The sequence below is a fragment of the Vipera berus genome (assembly GCF_964194415.1).
Source record: "Vipera berus genome assembly, chromosome: 12".
Lineage (NCBI taxonomy): Eukaryota > Metazoa > Chordata > Lepidosauria > Squamata > Viperidae > Vipera > Vipera berus.
In genome coordinates this window covers 7,850,466-7,870,765 of record NC_138215.1, presented here as the reverse complement: position 1 = coordinate 7,870,765, position 20,300 = coordinate 7,850,466, and the positions used below count along the sequence as shown (strand labels likewise).

Genomic DNA, 20,300 nt, shown 5'->3' with positions numbered 1-20,300 from the left:
TTGCTTCAGGAAAATAATGTTTAGAGGCATGGAACTTGAGGAAGGCCCTGTTTACAGATATCTGACTCCTGGCTGACACTGGATTACAGTATTTCCAAAAAGGATAGTCATCATTCATTAGAAATATTTGCTGTATTGGAACTTAATGTGTCAGTCATCACCAGGATGAAGAAAGCTTATGAATCATGTAGAGCTGCAGCTTCACGATATAAACATTCCTTCACCAATGTGGTTACCTCCAACCCAGATTGATGGGAATTGTAATGAAACATTTATGGAAGGCTATCATATTGCAAAAAGCTAGTTTATTCTTGATTGTAATGGCTCAAGGCTGGCTATTTTATCCTTCCTCCTTATTTTCATTGAATGGTAATGGTGTATTGAACACAGAAACTCTTGCAAAGGAGGTTCTGCACAGTTCTTTCACGAAGTCTGGTTGGTTTGTTCTTTGAATTAGTTCTTCATCAATTTATATTTGATTATTTGTTCAGGCTAGGTTTTTTTTGCCTGGCTTAATCAGAAGAGTCTTGGCAGTGACAATCATAACAAGGAAATGTTCCCATTACCATTAAAATGAGCTAAAAATAAAGAAGCAAAAAATTAAACCACAGATCATATTTAAAAAATCCCACCAACCCTAAAGCAATGAAAATAGAGGCTGGCGTCTAAAAGTTTAGCTTATTAATTTACAGCATCAGTCTAAAAATAAGGAGGAAATAGAGATGATAAAGACAGAAATAGATAGATATAGAGATAGATAGATAGCGTTAGCAATAGAGAGAAAGAGATAGTTAAATAGAGAGAGAGATAAAGTTAGAAAAAATTAGAGAAAGAGAGAAAATATATATATATATATAGATAAAGTTAGAGATAGAGAAAGATAGATAGAGAATATATATATATATATATATAGAGAGAGAGAGAGAGTTAGAGAAAAAAAAGAGATAAAGAGATAAAATATAGAAAGTCAGAGAAAGAGAAAGAGAAAGAGAGAAATAGAGAAAGATAGAGAAAGTTAAAGAGAAAGTTAGAGGTAGAGAAAGAGAAGAATGAGAGAAAGAGAAAGAGTTAGAGAGTCAAAGAGAGAGAGAAAGAGAGAGAGAGAGAGATTCAGTGTCCCTAACCAGCATAAGAATCAAATGCTGACTCACATAGACGTAGCCCATGCGTGAGACAGAATTTCCATTGCTAAGCAAGGCAGTTGTTACAGTCACCTCCAATTTAACCATGGTTATTAAGCGAATCACTGCAGTTGTTAAGTGTACCATACGGCCATTAAGCGAATCTGGCCCCCTCCATTGATTTTGCTTGACCGAAGCTGGCTGGAAAGGTCTCAAGGAGCAATCAGAGGACCCCAAGACACGACAACAGTCCTAAATGCATGTGACTGTGGGGATGCTGTGATGGTCATAAGTGTGAAAAACAGTCATAAGTCATTTTTGTCAGTGTCGTTGCAACTTTGAACGGTCACTAAACAAATGGTGATAAGTTGAGGACTACCTGTAAAAGTGACTATTTCTATTCTATTTTTTAAATAGAAGCCTGTAGATCAAAGGTCCCCTTAAATTATTCAATTTTTAATGGTTTCATAAAACCGAACAAGACATTGATCTGATTTCAGGGGCTTCCATAAGATTAGAACCACCCCGTAGATATGTTTGAGGGCTTTCTTGCCCCTAATGTCATGGAAATGTAGGGCTACTAATAGATTTTGGGTTCTTGAATTATGATAAGAAGTGTTAGGCAAACTTTGTTTAAAGCAGAGAAACACATTCCTTCCCCAGCTGTAATCAGAACAGAGGTGTAAGGGACCTTGGAGGTCATCTAGTCCAACCCCCTGTTAAAGCAGGAGACCCTATACCATTTCAGACAAATGGATGTCTAGTGTCTTCCTGAAAACCTCCACAACCTCTGGAGCACCCACAACTTCTGAAGGCCAGCTGTTCCACTGGTTAATTATTCTCACTGTTAGGAAGTTTCTCCTTAATTTTAGGTTGCTTCTCTCCTTGATTAGTTTCCATTCGTTGTTTCTTGTCCCGCCTTCTGGTGCTTTGGAGAATAAGTTGACCTCCTCTTCTTTGGGGCAGCCTGTGAAATACTGGAATACTACCATGTTACCCCTAGTTCTTCTTTTCTCTAGAGTTGTTGTTGTTGTTGTTAGCTGTGAAGTCGTGTCCGACCCATCACAACCCCATGGACAACGTTCCTCCAGGCCTTCCTGTCCTCTACCATCTTCTGGAGTCCATTTAAGCTCACACCTCCTGCTTCAGGGACTCCGTCCAGCCACCTCATTCTCTGTCGTCCCCTTCTTCTCTTGCCCTCAACCTTTCCCAGCATTAGGCTCTTCTCCAGTGAGTCCTTCCTTCTCATTAGGTGGCCAAAGTATTTGAGTTTCAGCTTCAGGATCTGGCCTTCTAAAGAGCAGTCAGGGTTGATCTCCTCTAGGACCGACCGGTTTGCTCGCCTTGCAGTCCCATACCCAATTCCTGCAACCGTTCTTCACCCGTTTTAGTCTCCAGGCCTTTAATCCTTCTTGTTCCTCTTCTCTGTACTTTTCCCAAGGTCTCAACATCTTCTTTGTGTTTTTGTCTCAACCTCTTATTTACCGTATATACTTGAGTATAAGCCGACTCGAGTATAAGCCGAGACCCCCAATTTCACCCCCAAAAACTGGAAAAAGTTATTGACTCGAGTATAAGCCGATCCGCCGTTCTGCAAGCCTCTGCCGCCAGCAGAGGCTCGATCCGCCATTTTGCAAGCCTGAATACACAGGAATACCCTGTGTGGCCGCGGCTCGTCGGCAGGTCTCCGTTCCTCCTGCCGACCTTTGGGGAGGTTTGGGCGCCTCCCCAAACCTCCCCAAACCTCGGCAGGTCTCCGTTCCTCCTGCCGACCTTTGGGGAGGTTTGGGCGCCTCCCCAAACCTCGGCAGGTCTCCGTTCCTCCTGCCGACCTTTGGGGAGGTTTGGGCGCCTCCCCAAACCTCCCCAAACCTCGGCAGGTCTCCGTTCCTCCTGCCGACCTTTGGGGAGGTTTGGGCGCCTCCCCAAACCTCGGCAGGTCTCCGTTCCTCCTGCCGACCTTTGGGGAGGTTTGGGCGCCTCCCCAAACCTCGGCAGGTCTCCGTTCCTCCTGCCGACCTTTGGGGAGGTTTGGGCGCCTCCCCAAACCTCGGCAGGTCTCCGTTCCTCCTGCCGACCTTTGGGGAGGTTTGGGCGCCTCCCCAAACCTCCCCAAACCTCGGCAGGTCTCCGTTCCTCCGCGCAGACCTGCCGACCTTTGGGGAGGTTTGGGCGCCTCCCCAAACCTCGGCAGGTCTCCGTTCCTCCTGCCGACCTTTGGGGAGGTTTGGGCGCCTCCCCAAACCTCCCCAAACCTCTGCAGGTCTCCGTTCCTCCGCGCAGACCTGCCGACCTTTGGGGAGGTTTGGGCGCCTCCCCAAACCTCCCCAAACCTCGGCAGGTCTCCGTTCCTCCTGCCGACCTTTGGGGAGGTTTGGGCGCCTCCCCAAACCTCCCCAAACCTCGGCAGGTCTCCATTCCTCCCGCCGACCTTTGGGGAGGTTTGGGCGCCTCCCCAAACCTCCCCAAACCTCGGCAGGTCTCCGTTCCTCCTGCCGACCTTTGGGGAGGTTTGGGCGCCTCCCCAAACCTCGGCAGGTCTCCGTTCCTCCGCGCAGACCTGCCGACCTTTGGGGAGGTTTGGGCGCCTCCCCAAACCTCCCCAAACCTCGGCAGGTCTCCGTTCTTCCTGCCGACCTTTGGGGAGGTTTGGGCGCCTCCCCAAACCTCGGCAGGTCTCCGTTCCTCCTGCCGACCTTTGGGGAGGTTTGGGCGCCTCCCCAAACCTCCCCAAACCTCGGCAGGTCTCCGTTCTTCCTGCCGACCTTTGGGGAGGTTTGGGCGCCTCCCCAAACCTCGGCAGGTCTCCGTTCCTCCGCGCAGACCTGCCGACCTTTGGGGAGGTTTGGGCGCCTCCCCAAACCTCCCCAAACCTCGGCAGGTCTCCGTTCCTGTTTGGGGAGGTTTGGGCGCCTCCCCAAACCTCCCCAAACCTCGGCAGGTCTCCGTTCCTCCGCACAGACCTGCCGACGTTTGGGGAGGTTTGGGGAGGCGCCCAAACCTCCCCAAAGGTCGGCAGGAGGAACGGAGACCTGCCGAGGTTTGGGGACGTTTGGGGAGGCGCCCAAACCTCCCCAAAGGTCGGCAGGTCTGCGCGGAGGAACGGAGACCTGCCGAGGTTTGGGGAGGTTTGGGGAGGCGCCCAAACCTCCCCAAACAGGAACGGAGACCTGCCGAGGTTTGGGGAGGTTTGGGGAGGCGCCCAAACCTCCCCAAAGGTCGGCAGGTCTGCGCGGAGGAACGGAGACCTGCCGAGGTTTGGGGAGGTTTGGGGAGGCGCCCAAACCTCCCCAAACAGGAACGGAGACCTGCCGAGGTTTGGGGACGTTTGGGGAGGCGCCCAAACCTCCCCAAAGGTCGGCAGGTCTGCGCGGAGGAACGGAGACCTGCCGAGGTTTGGGGAGGTTTGGGGAGGCGCCCAAACCTCCCCAAACAGGAACGGAGACCTGCCGAGGTTTGGGGACGTTTGGGGAGGCGCCCAAACCTCCCCAAAGGTCGGCAGGTCTGCGCGGAGGAACGGAGACCTGCCGAGGTTTGGGGAGGTTTGGGGAGGCGCCCAAACCTCCCCAAACAGGAACGGAGACCTGCCGAGGTTTGGGGAGGCGCCCAAACCTCCCCAAACGTCGGCAGGTCTGCGCGGAGGAACGGAGACCTGCCGAGGTTTGGGGAGGTTTGGGGAGGCGCCCAAACCTCCCCAAACAGGAACGGAGACCTGCCGAGGTTTGGGGAGGTTTGGGGAGGCGCCCAAACCTCCCCAAACGTCGGCAGGTCTGCGCGGAGGAACGGAGACCTGCCGAGGTTTGGGGAGGCGCCCAAACCTCCCCAAAGGTCGGCAGGAGGAACGGAGACCTGCCGAGGTTTGGGGAGGTTTGGGGAGGCGCCCAAACCTCCCCAAAGGTCGGCAGGAGGAACGGAGACCTGCCGAGGTTTGGGGAGGTTTGGGGAGGCGCCCAAACCTCCCCAAACGTCGGCAGGTCTGCGCGGAGGAACGGAGACCTGCCGAGGTTTGGGGAGGCGCCCAAACCTCCCCAAACGTCGGCAAGTCTCCGTTCCTCCGCGCCCTGCCTGCCTGCTTCTTTCCGCTGCGGAAAGAAGCAGGCAGGCAAGGCGCGGAGTTTGGGGAGGTGCGCGCGCACCTCCCCAAACCTCCCCAAACTTCGGCAGGTCTCGGACGGCGGTGGCTTGGGAGAGGTGCGGGCGATCCCGGAAGCACCAAAGCCTCGGCCGCGCACAAGTCCTCGGTAAGTTTTTTTGTTGACTGGAGTATAAGCCGAAGTGGAATTTTTCAGCCCAAAAAGTGGGCTGAAAAATTCGGCTTATACTCAAGTATATATGGTATTCAGATTTTCGTTTTGCATTTTTCTTGAAATAGTATCAGTTTCCTTTCCTTGACAGGAGAAGGTCCTTCTAAAAACATATCTTTTTAGTCTACGGAGACACCTTCACTTTTGTTTTCTTCTCCAGGATGTGGTAAAAGCTGCCTCTTTCCCAGCTTAGAGCCAACGGATGATTGAATGAAGTCCGAAGTAGCTATTTTCCCACTTACTGGTTCTTGAGAGAAAACACCTTTCCTCTTTCAAATGTTAAAGTAGAGAATGAAAGCAAGACCTCAGAAAACAATTTGTGAAGGCAATTGAGAGGTATAAGTTGTGGTAAACTTCTCCTGCTTTGAAATGTCTTCGGATGGTTGATCTTCTTTCCTTGCTTGATTTAAAAGTGGAAATATTTCTCCCATCCCCAGAGGACCAGATTCTAACTCTCTGCTCAGGCAGGAAACCCTATGCCATTCTGGATAAATGACTGCCCAATATCTTCTTAAAAACTTCCAATGGTGGAGCACCCACAACTTCTGCGGGCAACGTATTCCATTGATTAACTCTTCTCACCGACAGGAAATTTCTCCTTAGTTCTAGGTTGGTTTTCTTTTTGATAAGTTTCCATCTGCTACTTCTTGTCTTTCTCTTAGGTGCTTTGGAGATATAGGTTGACCCCTTTTCTTTGTGACAGTCTCTGGGTGATACTGAGTCTAGTCCTTCTGTGATGGACTGAGCTGTGTGACCTTCTGCCTTTAGATAAAATGTGTTAATCGAAAAAGGCGATACTAGGTTGCTTCTGATTGTTTGATCATTTCAGAAAGGCTTTCAGAATGGGAAGGGGGCTGCAGTCTGTTGCCTTAGGGTCCTACATGACTTGCATCTGAAGTTCAAGAGGCCGTGGGAAGCCATTAGTTTAAACTCCTCCTTGACCTGATGCTTGTGGTGAAGAAAAGAGACAGGAAAGGATGGTAATAAAGAGAGACAGGTGACAGAATGAATGGTTCTGCCCAGTTGATACACCTAGTCCAGGGGTAGGCAACCTCGGCTCTTTTATGACTCGTGGACTTCAACTCCCAGAATTCCTGACCCAGCTATGCTGAGGGGAAAGGGAGAGTTTCCAAGCTGAGCCATGTTGGCTCAGGAATTCTGGGAGTTGAAGTCCACAAGTCATGAAGGAGCCATAGTTTCCCCATGTTGGCTCAGGAATTCTGGGAGTAGAACTCCACAAGTCATAAAAGAGCCACGGTTGCCTATCCCTGCCCTATACCTTTCTGGACAAATGGCTGCCATGTCTCTTTCTTAAAATCCTCCAATGGTGGAGTATCCACAGCGTCTGAAGCCAAGCCATTCCACTGATTGTTCTCATGGACTTCAACTCCCAGAACTCCTGAGCCAGCCATGCTGATGGGAAAGGGAGAGGTTTCCAAGCTGAGCCATGCTTCAACTCTGGGAGTTGAAGTCCATGAGTCATAAAGGAGCCGAGGTTGCCTACCCCTGACCTAGTCCTTAAGCACATTCACCAGTGACATGCAACTCCTCTTATTCTCAAGACAGTTCTTGAAAGTGATGAGAAAGTCTCTTACCTCTGGTTTATGGGGATAGGGGCACGCTAGCCAATTGGATGATGGCATAAAATGGCTGTATTGTGTGTCTCCAACCTGTGGAAAGTTCTCTTGTGGTCCAGGTAGATGGACCATCATTTAGAAGGTGTAGCTCACCCTTCCTCACCCAGGTTCTAGGTGTTCTATGACCATGCTTCCAGAAGTCCAACTAATGTACTCATTGTTTTTTTAGCCAGTTTAGGATGGTGGGAATTCCAGAGAATCCAATAAGTGATACTTTGGAACACCAGCTTTTTTTCCCCCCTTAGGGGTCAAGTCTTTCCCCTTCCACACCTGTAAGTGTGCCTGATTGAGCTATCTCTTCCACGCACAATTTCTGGTTAACCATGCTCTAAATAATTTACGACCTTTGGGAATTGCCATTGTGTAATTTCTGGGAGACAACTGAAATAGCTTACCCTTCACTATTTTTATCCTCATGACTAGTGTGGAATCAAGAATTGATTTCCTTCCTAGTAAGAATAACATTCGCCTACGAGATTTTTTGTTGTTGTTTTGTTTTGACTTTCCACCATTGGGCGAACTTAGTAACGCAATCTGTTTTGATCGGGATCTGTTCAAGGTATCTGCCAGAGACATCTTGGCATATGCTCGAAATCAGTGCATTTCCAGAAAATAACTGCTCTTTTGCTCTCTCTCTCTCTCTCTCTCTCTTTTTAAACCCCATTGTTTTTTAGAAGTTGGTGAGAGGCGTACAACCAGGAGCATTATATAAGTCTGTCAGCTTAATAATGGATCTGGAGAAAGCTTCTGTCTGGGGATCGCTGAAACAAAGGACGAAGCCCTTTTTGCAAAACCTGAGCGTCAGAAGGACTAAAAAAAGCTCAGCCAAATTGATAGAGAAAAGACAGATTCATCCTTTAGATCGCCGACTGAGCTCCTCAGTTCCTGATGTGCTGAACGTGGAAACAAAACTCGAAGAAGAGATACACTATTCAAGGGCCAAAGCCATGTCCACCTACTTCCCAAGTGGCTTTTCTGCCACTGAGCTATTTGTTCAAACCACTAATAACTCTTCCAGTGGGCAGACAGAGGAAGAATGGCAATGGAGGAAGGAGGAGACCGTCCAGTTGGAAATGGGGGTTCAGCAAAATGAAGAGTTGGTTGTTTGTGGACCAGATTTGGAAGCGAGACGGAAATCAACCGAAGATTTTTTTGAGCTGCTGCAAAGGAATAGTTTCAGCAGTGACCTTACAGAAGATGCCCTTGAGGTAATGTGCTTTGGGGGAAACGATTAAATCTTGACATAGTTTCTTTCCAGCATGTTTCCCAAGCCTTGGACAATTTTAAAAATAGGGCAAATCAAAATGAATCTTTTTTTGGGGGTTGGGGTGGGTGGGGATTGGCTTGAATGCACAAAAAGGTTTATATCAGTGGGGAACTGATGTAGTTCTAATTTGTCTAAAGCAGAGTTTCTCAACCACGGCAAGTTGAAGATGTGTGGACTTCAACTCCCAGAACTCCCATGCTGGCTGGGGAATTCTGGGAGTTGCAGTCCACATATCTTCAAATTGCCAAGCTTGATAAACACTGTTCTAGAGCCATTGAACTGGAAAAGATAATCCAGGATTGAATGTAGTTCATTTCTAAAAGCTCTAAAGTCTCTTTTGAGTCAAGCTTAAGTGCTAGTCACTTCGCATAATATGTCCCTGTTCTTTTTGATACAAGGTGGAAATGTTTTGGCACTGTCTTGTTGTTTGTAACATCTCAGTCTAGTCTACAGTCCAAGACTTCTTTTGATGATTCCCCATCCAAGTAACAATCAACTTCAATAATACACAGCTTTTTTGAGATCACCCAAGGAAAACATTTTCCATTCTAGCCGAAGTATATTTAAGGCAACAAAGAGGGACATATTAAATCATCTTTAGGAATCAACTTTAGAATATCATAGATTCTTTAAATGTCAAATTCCTACAACCTTATTGGCCATTTCCTGTTTAGACAATTTAATTTTAACTTGCTAGATTCTCTGTTTTCAGCTTGACTGAAATGGCATCTAATCTCTCTCTCTCTTTCTATCCCTCTCTCTCTATCTCTTAACCTTACTTGCAATCTTCTGGTTATACACAACTTCATTTTTTTCTGCTTTCAGTTTGAGTGATTTTCTCTCCCCCGCCCCCTTCTCATTTTCTTAATGATGCTATCAAAAATAGTTGATCATGCAGGATTGTCTGTTTTTCATTTGCACCTCAAAAAGACATCCGCTGGCTTAATATTAAGTATTAAACAGAATTGTAAAATTAAGGTTTCTCTGTTGCACACAAATCAAAATACAGGTTTTATTTCTGGGCAAAATATATCCAGTAATACTGAATTTAAAAATCACTTGAAAGCTATTTGAAGTAAGCGGTAGCTGCTGATATGGGAGCTAAGTACCTCTGATGACATTCTTATGTTTCATCCATGACTTCAAAGCTTTTATCTTTATTTTTCAGTTGACTCACACAATTTAGCTGAAGCAAACCCTCCAATTTTCTTGGGTTAGCTTGAGCGTGCTGCTTTTCAGGGATCAGGAACTATTTTTGGGACTAGAAATGGAGACGGTTCAAGTCTTTCCCCCATCTCTGAAATCTTTCAGATAATAGTTGGTGCTCCATCACTGCATGTTTTTAAGAAGAGACTGGACAGCCATTTGCCTGAAATGGTATAGGGTTTCTTGCCTGATCAGGGGGTTGGACTAGAAGACCTCCAAGGTCCCTTCCAACTCTGTTATTCTGTTAATCAAGGAGAGAAGCAACTTAGAACTAAGGACAAATCTCCGGACAGGGAGAACAATCAACCGGTGGAACGGCTTGCCTTCAGAAGTTGTGGATGCTCCATCACTGGAGGCTTTTAAGAAGAGATTGGACAGCCATTTGTCCGGAATGGTTGAGCATGGGGTTGGACTAGAAGACCTCCAAGGTCCCTTCCAACCCTGTGATCTGGTTATTTGCTTGTCTGTCTATCTGTCTATCTGCCTCTCCCTCTCTCTCCATCTCCATTTGTCAGGAATGGTATAGGATCTCCTACTTGTGCAGCGGGCTGGACTAGAAGACCTCCAAGGTCCCTTGTAACTCGGTTATTCTGTTATTCCTGAAACTCTGTGAGATTTAATAACCCTCCCCAGAAACCTTGCAAAATTTCTGCAAACTCACAAGGCCTCAGCCATTTCAAGAAAATAATTTGGAGAGGGATCATTTTAAGGTCTCTTCTGTATCCTTACCAGGGACCGAATGCAATTTCTAGGGGTTTCTTGAGGATTGCTGTAGAAATTAATTGTTTCGTCAGAACTTTGACAGCCAGCAATTTCAGTATTCATATGTTAAGTCCCCTTGTAACATTTTGTTCCCTTTGTATTTTTCTTCCTTTGTGTCACTTCAGAGGATAAGGCAGGAGACGTTTTCCTTTCAAAAAGAAAAGTGGTATTTATGCAAAGTTAAAGGAGTGAAATTAATAAACCTCCACACTGTGATTTGCAGACATGATAAGGGGACTCCGTCAATTGCGGTTCAGTCAACAGATCATCACTAAATAATCTTGGAAGGCTTAACAAGATCTGTCAGTGAAGGCATTTTTCTGGAAAAGTCTGAATTTGAAACAACCCCCCCACCCCCAAAACCCATCTTCTTGCTTTTCAATTCTTCATTCACCAATATGGGTAGTCCTCAATTTACAACCATTTTATTTAGCAACCGTTTGAAGTTACAACATCACTGGAAAAAGGGGCTTATGACCGGCCCTCACACTTTAAACCACTGCAGCATCCTCAAGGTCATGTGACCAAAATTTGGGTGCTTAGCAACCGGTATGTACTTATGACGGTTACCGTGCCGTGGGATCACGTGATCACTATTTGTGAACTTCCCAGCTGGCTTCTGACAAGCAGAGTCAATGGGGGAAGCCGGATTTCTTTAACAATAGTGTGATTTGCTTAACAACCAGGGCAAAAAAAAAAAAAACAAGATTGTAGAATGACTTGCTTATTGACCAGCTTGCTTAAGTAACATAAATTATGGTGCCAATTGTAGTCGTTAAGTAAAGGACTACCTGTGCTATTCCTAGATAGAAACTGGTTGAAACCTCCCTCAGTGCAACGCAACGACATGTCAGCAAAATCCCCCTAATTCACAATTTCTTCTTTTTCTGTAGCAATCGTACGGAGAGTCCAGCCTTGATGCCTCATATTCTTCTCAGACATCTGAACCTGTGAGTAATTTTGTTGTTCTTCTGAGAGACGGAGTGAAATTGCGGTTAATCGGAGGGTTCTAAATATCAGTTCAGCAATACTTCAGTGGAGAGAGATTTCTTTGCAGGAAAGATGTTGTTAACAGCCACGCTGGACAGCAATGGAGATTATCTGATTATTTGTTCTAGTTCCATCATGTGTTTTTAAGGACAGGTCCGAGCGGCATGGCTGAGTGGGGGCACGTCATGTAGAAGACACACCTTATGAAAAAAACAGACAGTTCACACCTATGAAGACTCTCAGTCATCCAGGTTGTCCCAAAGGTGCTTTTTCCCCAAGAGGCAACTGGACTTCCCTGTTTTTCTTTGAAGACGTTTCGCTTCTCATCCAAGAATCTTCTTCAGTTCATCATTCCCCACCATCCGATCAGAACTGAAGAAGCTTCTTGGATGAGAAGCGAAACGTCTTCAAAGAAAAACAGGGAAGTCCAGTTGACTCTTGGAAAAAAAGCACCTTTGGGACAGAAAATTCACTGAAATCAGAAATCCACTCTCTGTGTATTTATTTACTTCTCAAAGCACAGTCCAGAAAGAAAGAGAGAGAAAAATGAGAAAGCCAAAAAGAATCAGAAAGTGATTTACAAACTTTAAAACTAATTGAAATTTTTTGAAGTAACACGAGATTAGTGCTGCCTGTAGAAGTGGCCAAAAGTGGCATTACAATCAGTCAGTATTTGAACAGTGAGCAAAGATAGCCTTTATCATATGAATCTTGACTCAAAATAAACAATTGACCAAAGTTTCTATCTGATCTAAAAAGTTCTAACCTTATATAACAAGAGAGGCGAAAGCTAATGCAGAATAGGCCAACTCACCATGGCCAACTAGCCACGGGACAACTAGCCACGGCCAACTCATCACAGGACATCTCATTGTGGGACAATTCAACAATTCAATTTAATTATTTAAAATAATTTTAAAAATATTTTATTTTTTGTCACTCACATTTAATTTTGTCCCTGCTTTAATGATTCTATTGGATTATTTCTTTGATATTAGTGTAACTCTTCTCCAGAGGAGAGTTGCCTGTGGTGAGTTGGCCATGGCGAACTGGCCACGATAAGTTGGCCACAGTGAGTTGGCCGTGGCGAGTTGTGATAGACCCAGGCTAATATGTGAAAGCTGCAGGTTAAGAGGCCTACAAATTTGAATGTGTTCTAAGCCAATATGTAGAGTTACAGATTTTCAAGTTGGATTATTTTTTGTATCAGACTTATTTTAGACATTGATACATGATCCCAGAGTTTAATTTGCCAGTTTTCTAAAGAGGGGATTGTATGTGATTTCCAGGAAGTAGCATAAAACATCCTGATAGCTATTGTCAATTTGTAGAGTCAAATCCAGAAACGTTGTGGGTATTTCTTTATTGATCAAAAAAATGCTTTAACTGCCCAATAGCTAAAGCTCTCTGGGCAGTTTACAATAAAACACAGTAAGGAGATAAAATCCGAATGAACACATATATACCGGTAATAAAATCAAAGAAAAGGCAAAATGAAAACATCATAGAAATTACGTAGATAGCAGCAAAGCAGTCATTCAGAAACTAAAGTGATGCAATATGAAAGTACAATTAAAAACCAGTTCAAAGACCGGGGAAGATAGAAAAGAGAAGTCAGATGTGGGGTAACACATCAGAAAAAAAATTTTTTTGCACAAAGCTTGTCATCTCTTGGGAACGAAGTAGTTACTAAATCTTACAAATAAGTAACCCTCGTTTGCGGTCAGCCCGTAGTGAATCATGTGATTGAAAAGGGTAGTTTATTGAGTAAATGTAGTGACTGGGGACCTAGAGCCTAATTTTCCATGTGGCTTACCGTAGATTCCCTTTTGTTAATTCAGGGCAGTTATAGAATATAGAATAGCAAGGGTTGGAAGGCACCTTGGAGGTCTTCTCGTCCAACCTTCCTCCCCATCCGTTATTTCTTGTCCTGCCCAGAGACTAGGTTGACCCCTCTTCTCTGTGACAGGTAAATATTGGAAGATGCTGTCATGTCACCCCCTTCTCTTCATTAGGCTAAACATACCTGGTTCCTTCAGTCATTCATTGCATCGTCATTAGCCTCCAGTCCCCTAATCCCCTTTGGTGCTCTTCTCTGCACTCTTTCTAGAGTCTCAACATCCTTTTTTGTGTCGTAGTGTCGAGAACTGGGTGCGGTATTCCTAGTGTGGCTTCACTAGTGCGCTATAAAACAGCATTACCATTTCTCATGATTTGATACTGTCCCTCTGTTGATGCAGCCTAAGACTGTGTGAACCTTTTTACACATTATTATTATTATTATTATTATTATTATTATTATTATTATTATTATTATTATTATTATTATTATTAAATTATTTCTTTTTGCAAGATACTTAAATTTGAAATTTGGTTTCTCCTTGGTCTCCCAAAACAGAAAGTGAGTCCCATTGGGGAAAAGAGCTGATCTTTGATCCCTTCACCTTGGTTTGTGACTTTCCGATGAGCAAAAATCAACTGGCCTCATCAAGAACACGGAATATTCTCAGATCTTTCATTAAGAGCAATTGCTGCCCACTTCCTACGGAAAGTTTTTTTCCCCCTTTAGTAAGAATCTCCATCTCCACCAGCAGCGGGAAGTGGTAACCCTCCCCTGGCCTTCATAGAAGGCTAGAGCTGGTGAAGACATGAGTGAAGGCTACCAGAAAATTCAAGGAGAACAGGCTAGGCTAGATGTCATTCTGTTCTGACACTAACCTGGTTTGGTTTGGTTTGAATTCAGAGATCTATCAAATTCAAACACTGATGGCATTTCTGGGGAAGCCAGATTCACTTGACCACTATGTTAATAACTGCAGTGAAGGTCATAAAATGGGGCCAAGGTCACTTAACAACTGTCTCGCTTAGCAAGAGAGGTTTGGGGCTCAATCGTGGCCATACGTTGAGGACTACATGAAATATTGAGGGTCTGACTGCTTAGTGGTGTGATTTTCATCTTTGGAGGCCAACAGTGAATGAATGAACCTTTATTGTCAAAGTACAACCATGTATACATTGAGATTGGCTGAGCCTCCCTTCGTGCCCCCACCCCCAACTTACAGTGACACAAACCCTCCATCTTATTACACCATGTGAGCTAATTGCACAACGCACCCTCCTCGCAAGTCAATCATGCATAAAGTTTATAAAATTATATCCCGTTCAAAAGCCTAACAGACCATGGATAAAAGCTGTTCTTCAGCCTGTTGGTACGGCTGGCTATACTCCTATATCTCCTACCCGATGGTAGGAGAGTAAAGAGATACCGTCCAGGGTGTGAGTCGTCCCTGAGAATTTTCCTCACTCTTCCAAGGCAGCGGGCCCTGGCGAGGTCATCCAGTGGTGTCAGGGGACAGCCCACAATGTCTTAGTGGCTTAGGTCAAGGGGTAGACAACCTCGGCTCTTTTATGACTCGTGGATTTCAACTCCCAGAATTCCTGTCAGCATAGCTGACTCAGGAATTCTGGGAGCTGAAGTCCACGAGTCATAAAAGAGCCGAGGTTGCCTACCCCTGGCTTAAAAACAATGTAGAAGGATGACCGTTGACTTGAGAGTGGCCAGATGAAGACTTGACTGCTGCATTTGTGAACTCATTTCCTATAAGGGTGACTGAGTATTTATTACCTATGTTGGCTTTTCAGGAAAGTGAAACTGACGGCTGATTTCCTTTTTTCAAAACCCTTTCCTAGACTCTTGAGGGGGCCGGTGATGGTTTGAGTAAACCCAGTTCCTTTGCATATCTGCTGATGATACACCTGAAAGAAGGCAGGAAGTTGGTCATCCGCGATCGCTGTGGTGAGTCACATAAATGTCCCTTAGATTTATATAGATTTATCCCTTATTTTTGATTTCTGTGAGAAAATATGCTACTGCAGTTCAGCGATTGGCTACTGGCTCATGTTGTGATCCAGTGGGAACCTTCTGGAACTTCCGGGTTTGACAGGATTGGTAATTTTTATTTGGTCAATGGTGAGCAAAATCTAAAAGAACAAGGCCAAGAGTGAAGCAAGCACAAATGGGAAAGAATTTTGAAATAAATGCAGAACTAAATGACAGAGGGAGAGAGAGAAAAGAAAGAAAGAAAAAGAAAAGAAAGAAAGAAAAAGGAGGAAGGGAGGAAGGAAGAATGGAAGAGAAGGGGGAGAGAGAAATAAACACAGTTTCGTATAACAAGCTCTTAATTTTTTCTCACGATAAAAATCAATGTACAGGACGTCCTCGACTTACAACAGTTCATTTAGTGACTGTTCAAAATTGCAACGGCGCTGAAAAAAGTGACTGAGGACCATTTTTCCACTTACAACTGTTGCAGCGTCCCTGTGGTCATGTCAAAATTTAGACACTTGGCAACTGGTTCATATTTATGATGATTACAGTGTCCTGTGACAAGAAAGGTTGTAAAATGGAGCAAAACTCACTTAACAATTGTCTCACTTATCAGCATAAAGTTGTGGCTGAACTGTGGTCGTAAGTTGAGGATTACCATCCAGAGTTGTTTTTTTTTGTTTTTTGTTTTGCTAGAGAGCTACATACCAAGTAGATTTTCTTCAGCTCTGATTTAATAGAATCAAGATCACGTGAAGTATTAGTACCGCTTTATAAAACCCTAGTGAGACCCACACCTGGAATACTGCAGCCAATTTTGGTCACCATATCACAAAAATGATGTTGAGAGTTTGGGAAAAAAATTCAGAGAATCGCAACTAAGATGATCCAAGGCCTGGAGACTAAAACATCCGAAGAACGACTGCGGAACTTGGGTTTGGCTAGTCTAAAGAAAAGAAGAAATAGGGGAGACATAATAGCAGTCTTCCAGTATTTGAGGGGCTGCCACAAGTTAGAGGGGGGCAGATTGTTTACCAGAGCACCAGAAGGCAGGATGAGAAACAATGGTTGGAAACTGATCAAAGAGAGAAGCAACCTGGAATTAAGGAGAAACTTCCAGACAGTGACGACAATTAACCAGAGGAACAGCTGGCCTCCAGAAAGAAGAGGCTGGACAGTCACTTGTCTGAAATGGTATAGGTCCTCCTACTTGAGCTGGGGGCTGGACTAGAAGACCTCTAAGGTCCCTTCCAGCTCTATTCTATTCTATCAAATTGCTGTGAATTATTTAAGTTGCACTTTCGCACATCCAGAGAGCCTTAGGGTTAACAGGTGGACAGAAATGCCATCGGTGTTTGAATCTGATAAATCTCTGAATTCAAACCAAACCAAACCAAACCAGGTTAGTGTCAGAACAGAATGACATCTAGCCTAGCCTGTTCTCCTTGAATTTTCTGGTAGCCTTCACTCATGTCTTCACCAGCTCTAGCCTTCTGTGAAGGCCAGGGGACGGTTACCACTTCCCGCTGAGGGTGGAGATGGAGATTTTTACTAAAGGGAAAAAAAACTTTCCGTAGGAAGTGGGCAGCAATTGCTCTTAATGAAAGATCTGAGATTATTCTGTGTTCTCGATGAGGCCAGTTGATTTTAGCGAGAATGTCATGTCGCACCATATCCTTTTGGTGGTACTTTGGTTTAGAGGTTGTTTAGCAAGGCTTTAGACAGCAAAGACCCACCCCCACCCCCGTCAAATTCTTTGAATTGGTGAAAAAAAATACCTCTAAAAAAAAAAAGATTTTATTGTATTATGTGTCACGATGCAATACAGGTAGTCCTCGACTCGCAATAGTTCACGTTGTGACCTTTTGACATTACAACGGCACTGAAAGAAGTGACTTACGATCGTTTTTCACACTCACGTCCATTGCAACATCCCCAGGGTCACGTGATCGAAATTCAGATGATTGGTAACTGGTTCATATTTATGACGGTTAGGCAGCGTCCCAGGTTCATGTGATCCCCTTTTGCGACCTTCTGACAAGCAAAGTCAATGGGGAAGCCAGACTCACTCAACAACCACGTTACTAAAATTAAGAACTGCAGGGATTCATTTAACAACCCTAGCAAGAAAGGTCGTAAAATGGGGCAGAAATTCAGTTAAGAACTGTTTCAAATAGCAATAAAAAATTCGGGCTCAGTCTTTGTGTCAATAAAAGAGTCATTTCATCGTAGCGAAAAGGAAGTGCGGCTGATTTCATCCATCCTGCTAAGCCATGGTTTCTTTTAACCAGGGTTTGTTAAGCAAGGCCGCAGTTGGCTGAGTTGGTGGACCCAACATTTCCGGTGATGGCTTAGTCCAGTGTGTCAATCAGATTATAGAAATGTGGGTTGAAAATTATAAGGCTTTCTTTTCCCCCCCCCCAATAATAATTTGATTAAAGATTGCAGTTAATTACAGGTAAAAATTAACACATACTGCAAGAAATGAAAGAACAAAAGGAAAAAAAACAGAAAAGAGAAGAAATTGGGAAATTAGAAAAGGGGAAAAAATAAGAATGTAGCAAAGAAAAAGAAATGCATAAAGAAATGACTTCCTCCTTCATCACATCTATAAACAGTTTTAGGAACTTATCAACGTTCTGTTCATTCCATATCTCATCGCTTATTTATCAACGGATCTTTAAAATCTCCCCATTCAGTCCTAGTGATGGTTAGAAACCCACCCCCCCACAGACATTTAATTTGTGTTTTAATTTGGCTCCCTCTTCTGGATATTTTACAACATTGCAATGTATTCGGTAGAAGAATTGGATAAATACGTATTTCCCTGGTTTGATCGCCAAACATTTCACACATTGATTAGTGGAAAGTTTTCTTTATCTGTATGGTTGCAGAACTGAGAAGTAAATGGCACAATGAGAAGATTGACTCGTGTACCATGGTTCTGTCCAGATTCTGAACTGTCTTACAATTGTGTCTAGTTTGAACCCATCCCCCCTTTTTTTTGGCTAACAGTAATTTGTTGAAGCTGTCCAGCAAAATACAGGCAGTCCTTGACTTACGGCCACAACTGAGTCCAACATTTATATTGCTAAGTGAATTCGGCCCCGTTTCATGACCTTTCTTGCCACAGATGTTAAGTGAATCACTGCAGTTATGTGAGTAACGTTGTTAAGTGAATCCGGATTTCCCCACTGACTTTGCTTGTCAGAAGGTCGCAAAAGGGGATCACGTGACCCCAGGACGCTGCATAACCGTCATAAATATGAGTCAGTTGCCAAACATTCAAATTGTGATCACATGACCGCGGGGATGCTACAATGGCTGTTAGTGTGAAAAATGGTCATAGGACACTTTTTTCAGTGCTGTTGTAACTTTGAGCGGTCGCTAAATGAACCTGTAAAGATTGCTGTGGCTGATTTCCCAATTTCAAACTTCTTAAGTCAGCCCCTACTCAGGTAGTCTTTGAGTTACAACTCTTCAATAATAATAATAATAATAATAATAATAATAATAATAATAATAATAATAATAATAATAATAATAATAATAATAATAATAATAATAGTAATAATATTAGTAATAATAGTATTAGTATTAATTTTAGTATTAGTATTAATATAACAACAACAACAGTAGCCATAGTAGTAAAGTTGGAAGGGACCTTGGAGGTCATCTAGTCTAACCCACTGCTCAGGCAGGAAACCCTACACCATTTCAGACAAATGGCTGTCCAGTCTCTTCTGAAAAACTTGCAGTGTTGGAGCATTCACTACTTCTGTAGGCAAGGAGTTCCACTGATCAATTGTTGGAACAACCTGCCTCCAGAAGTTGTGAATGCTCCAACACTGGAAGTTTTGGAACTGGAACTGTTAAGTTCCTGTTCAAAATTACAACAGGACTGAAAAAAATGATGGTCCCACTTAATGACCATGACAGCATCCCCATGGTCATGTCATCAGAATTTGGGCACCTGGCAAATGGCCTATATTCACAGCAGTTGCTGGGTCTCGGGATCACCTGATCGCCATTTGTGACTTTCCAGCTGGCTACTGATCAGCAAAGTCAGTGTCGGAAAGCTGGATTTGCTTAACAGCCGAATGATTCACTTAGCAGCTGCAGTGATTCACTTAACAACCGTAGCAAAAAAAGCTCGTAAAAATCAGGCATGACTCATTTAAGAACTGTCTTATCAGTTCAGTTGTGGTCATAAGTTGGGGACTTCCTGTATTCAGAAGCACATTATTCTGATGTTCTGATCTGACGTTTCCTAAAGTTTTCTCCTGCGAGAAAAAACAACAACATTATTTTTTACTTCTTTGTTGGCAATACGCTTTGAAATTCATTTCGCATTTCTTGGGTAGCATTTTCAGCTAAAATTCTGGCTACGAGGTGGTGGGAAATTCTGGAATTCTTCCCTTTGCTTCTGTTACTTCTCTTTTACCCTCTTGATGTGACACCCCCTATACATCTCTTCCTACTTTGATATTAATTTAGGCGTGGGAAGCAAGGAAGGTTGCAGATTGCACAGTAAGAGATGGAGCTCCCCTTCCTGCCCAGTAACCCATATCAGGGAAAGAATATTTCATGCTTTATTCAAGTCTGTGGATCTTTGTCTTCTTGGTTGATGGCTTTGTTGTTATGATAGGAACCTCACCCAAAAGTCTTGTCTTAGATAAAACGGGAGAAAGCAAGAAGCTCTTTTAGAGAAGGAAAGAAAATCTAGATTTGTCATGGGAACGATTATTTCCCGGTCTCCCATGCTGCATTGTTAGACTGAACTGGAGGGATTCATAACTGGGGTTGCAAAAATGACTTATTGGATTCTGGATCACCATTATCGCCATTAAGGAACTGGGGGCTAAAACATACGATGAACGGTTGCAGGAAATGGGTATGTCTACTAGTCTAACAAAGAGAAGGACTAGGGGTGACTTGATAGTCTTCCAACATCTGAGGGGCTGTCACGAAGCAGAAGGAGGGCAGGACAAGAAATAATGGATGGAAAGTAAACAAGGAGAGAAACATCCTACCTAGTACTAAAGACAAACTTTCTGACAGCCAGGACAATGAACAAGTGGAACGACTTGCCTTCAGAAGTCGTGAGTGCTCCAGCACTGGAGGCTTTTAAAAGGAGACTGGACAACCGTTTGTCTGAGGAGGGGGGTGGATTAGAAGACCACCCAA

At 44.1% G+C, this 20,300-nt stretch overlaps 1 protein-coding gene across 1 annotated transcript in view; it reads left to right on the top strand.

Annotated features, from left to right (window-relative positions):
* MCTP2 (multiple C2 and transmembrane domain containing 2) overlaps positions 1-20,300 on the top strand; it is a 145,556-nt gene that overhangs the window by 4,252 nt on the left and 121,004 nt on the right. Inside the window, exons 2-4 of the mRNA XM_081337633.1 lie at positions 7,737-8,270; positions 11,191-11,247; positions 14,978-15,083. Of these exons, the coding sequence (XP_081193759.1) occupies positions 7,791-8,270; positions 11,191-11,247; positions 14,978-15,083 (643 nt within the window). The 5' untranslated portion in view covers positions 7,737-7,790. The remainder of the gene's footprint in view (positions 1-7,736; positions 8,271-11,190; positions 11,248-14,977; positions 15,084-20,300) is intronic.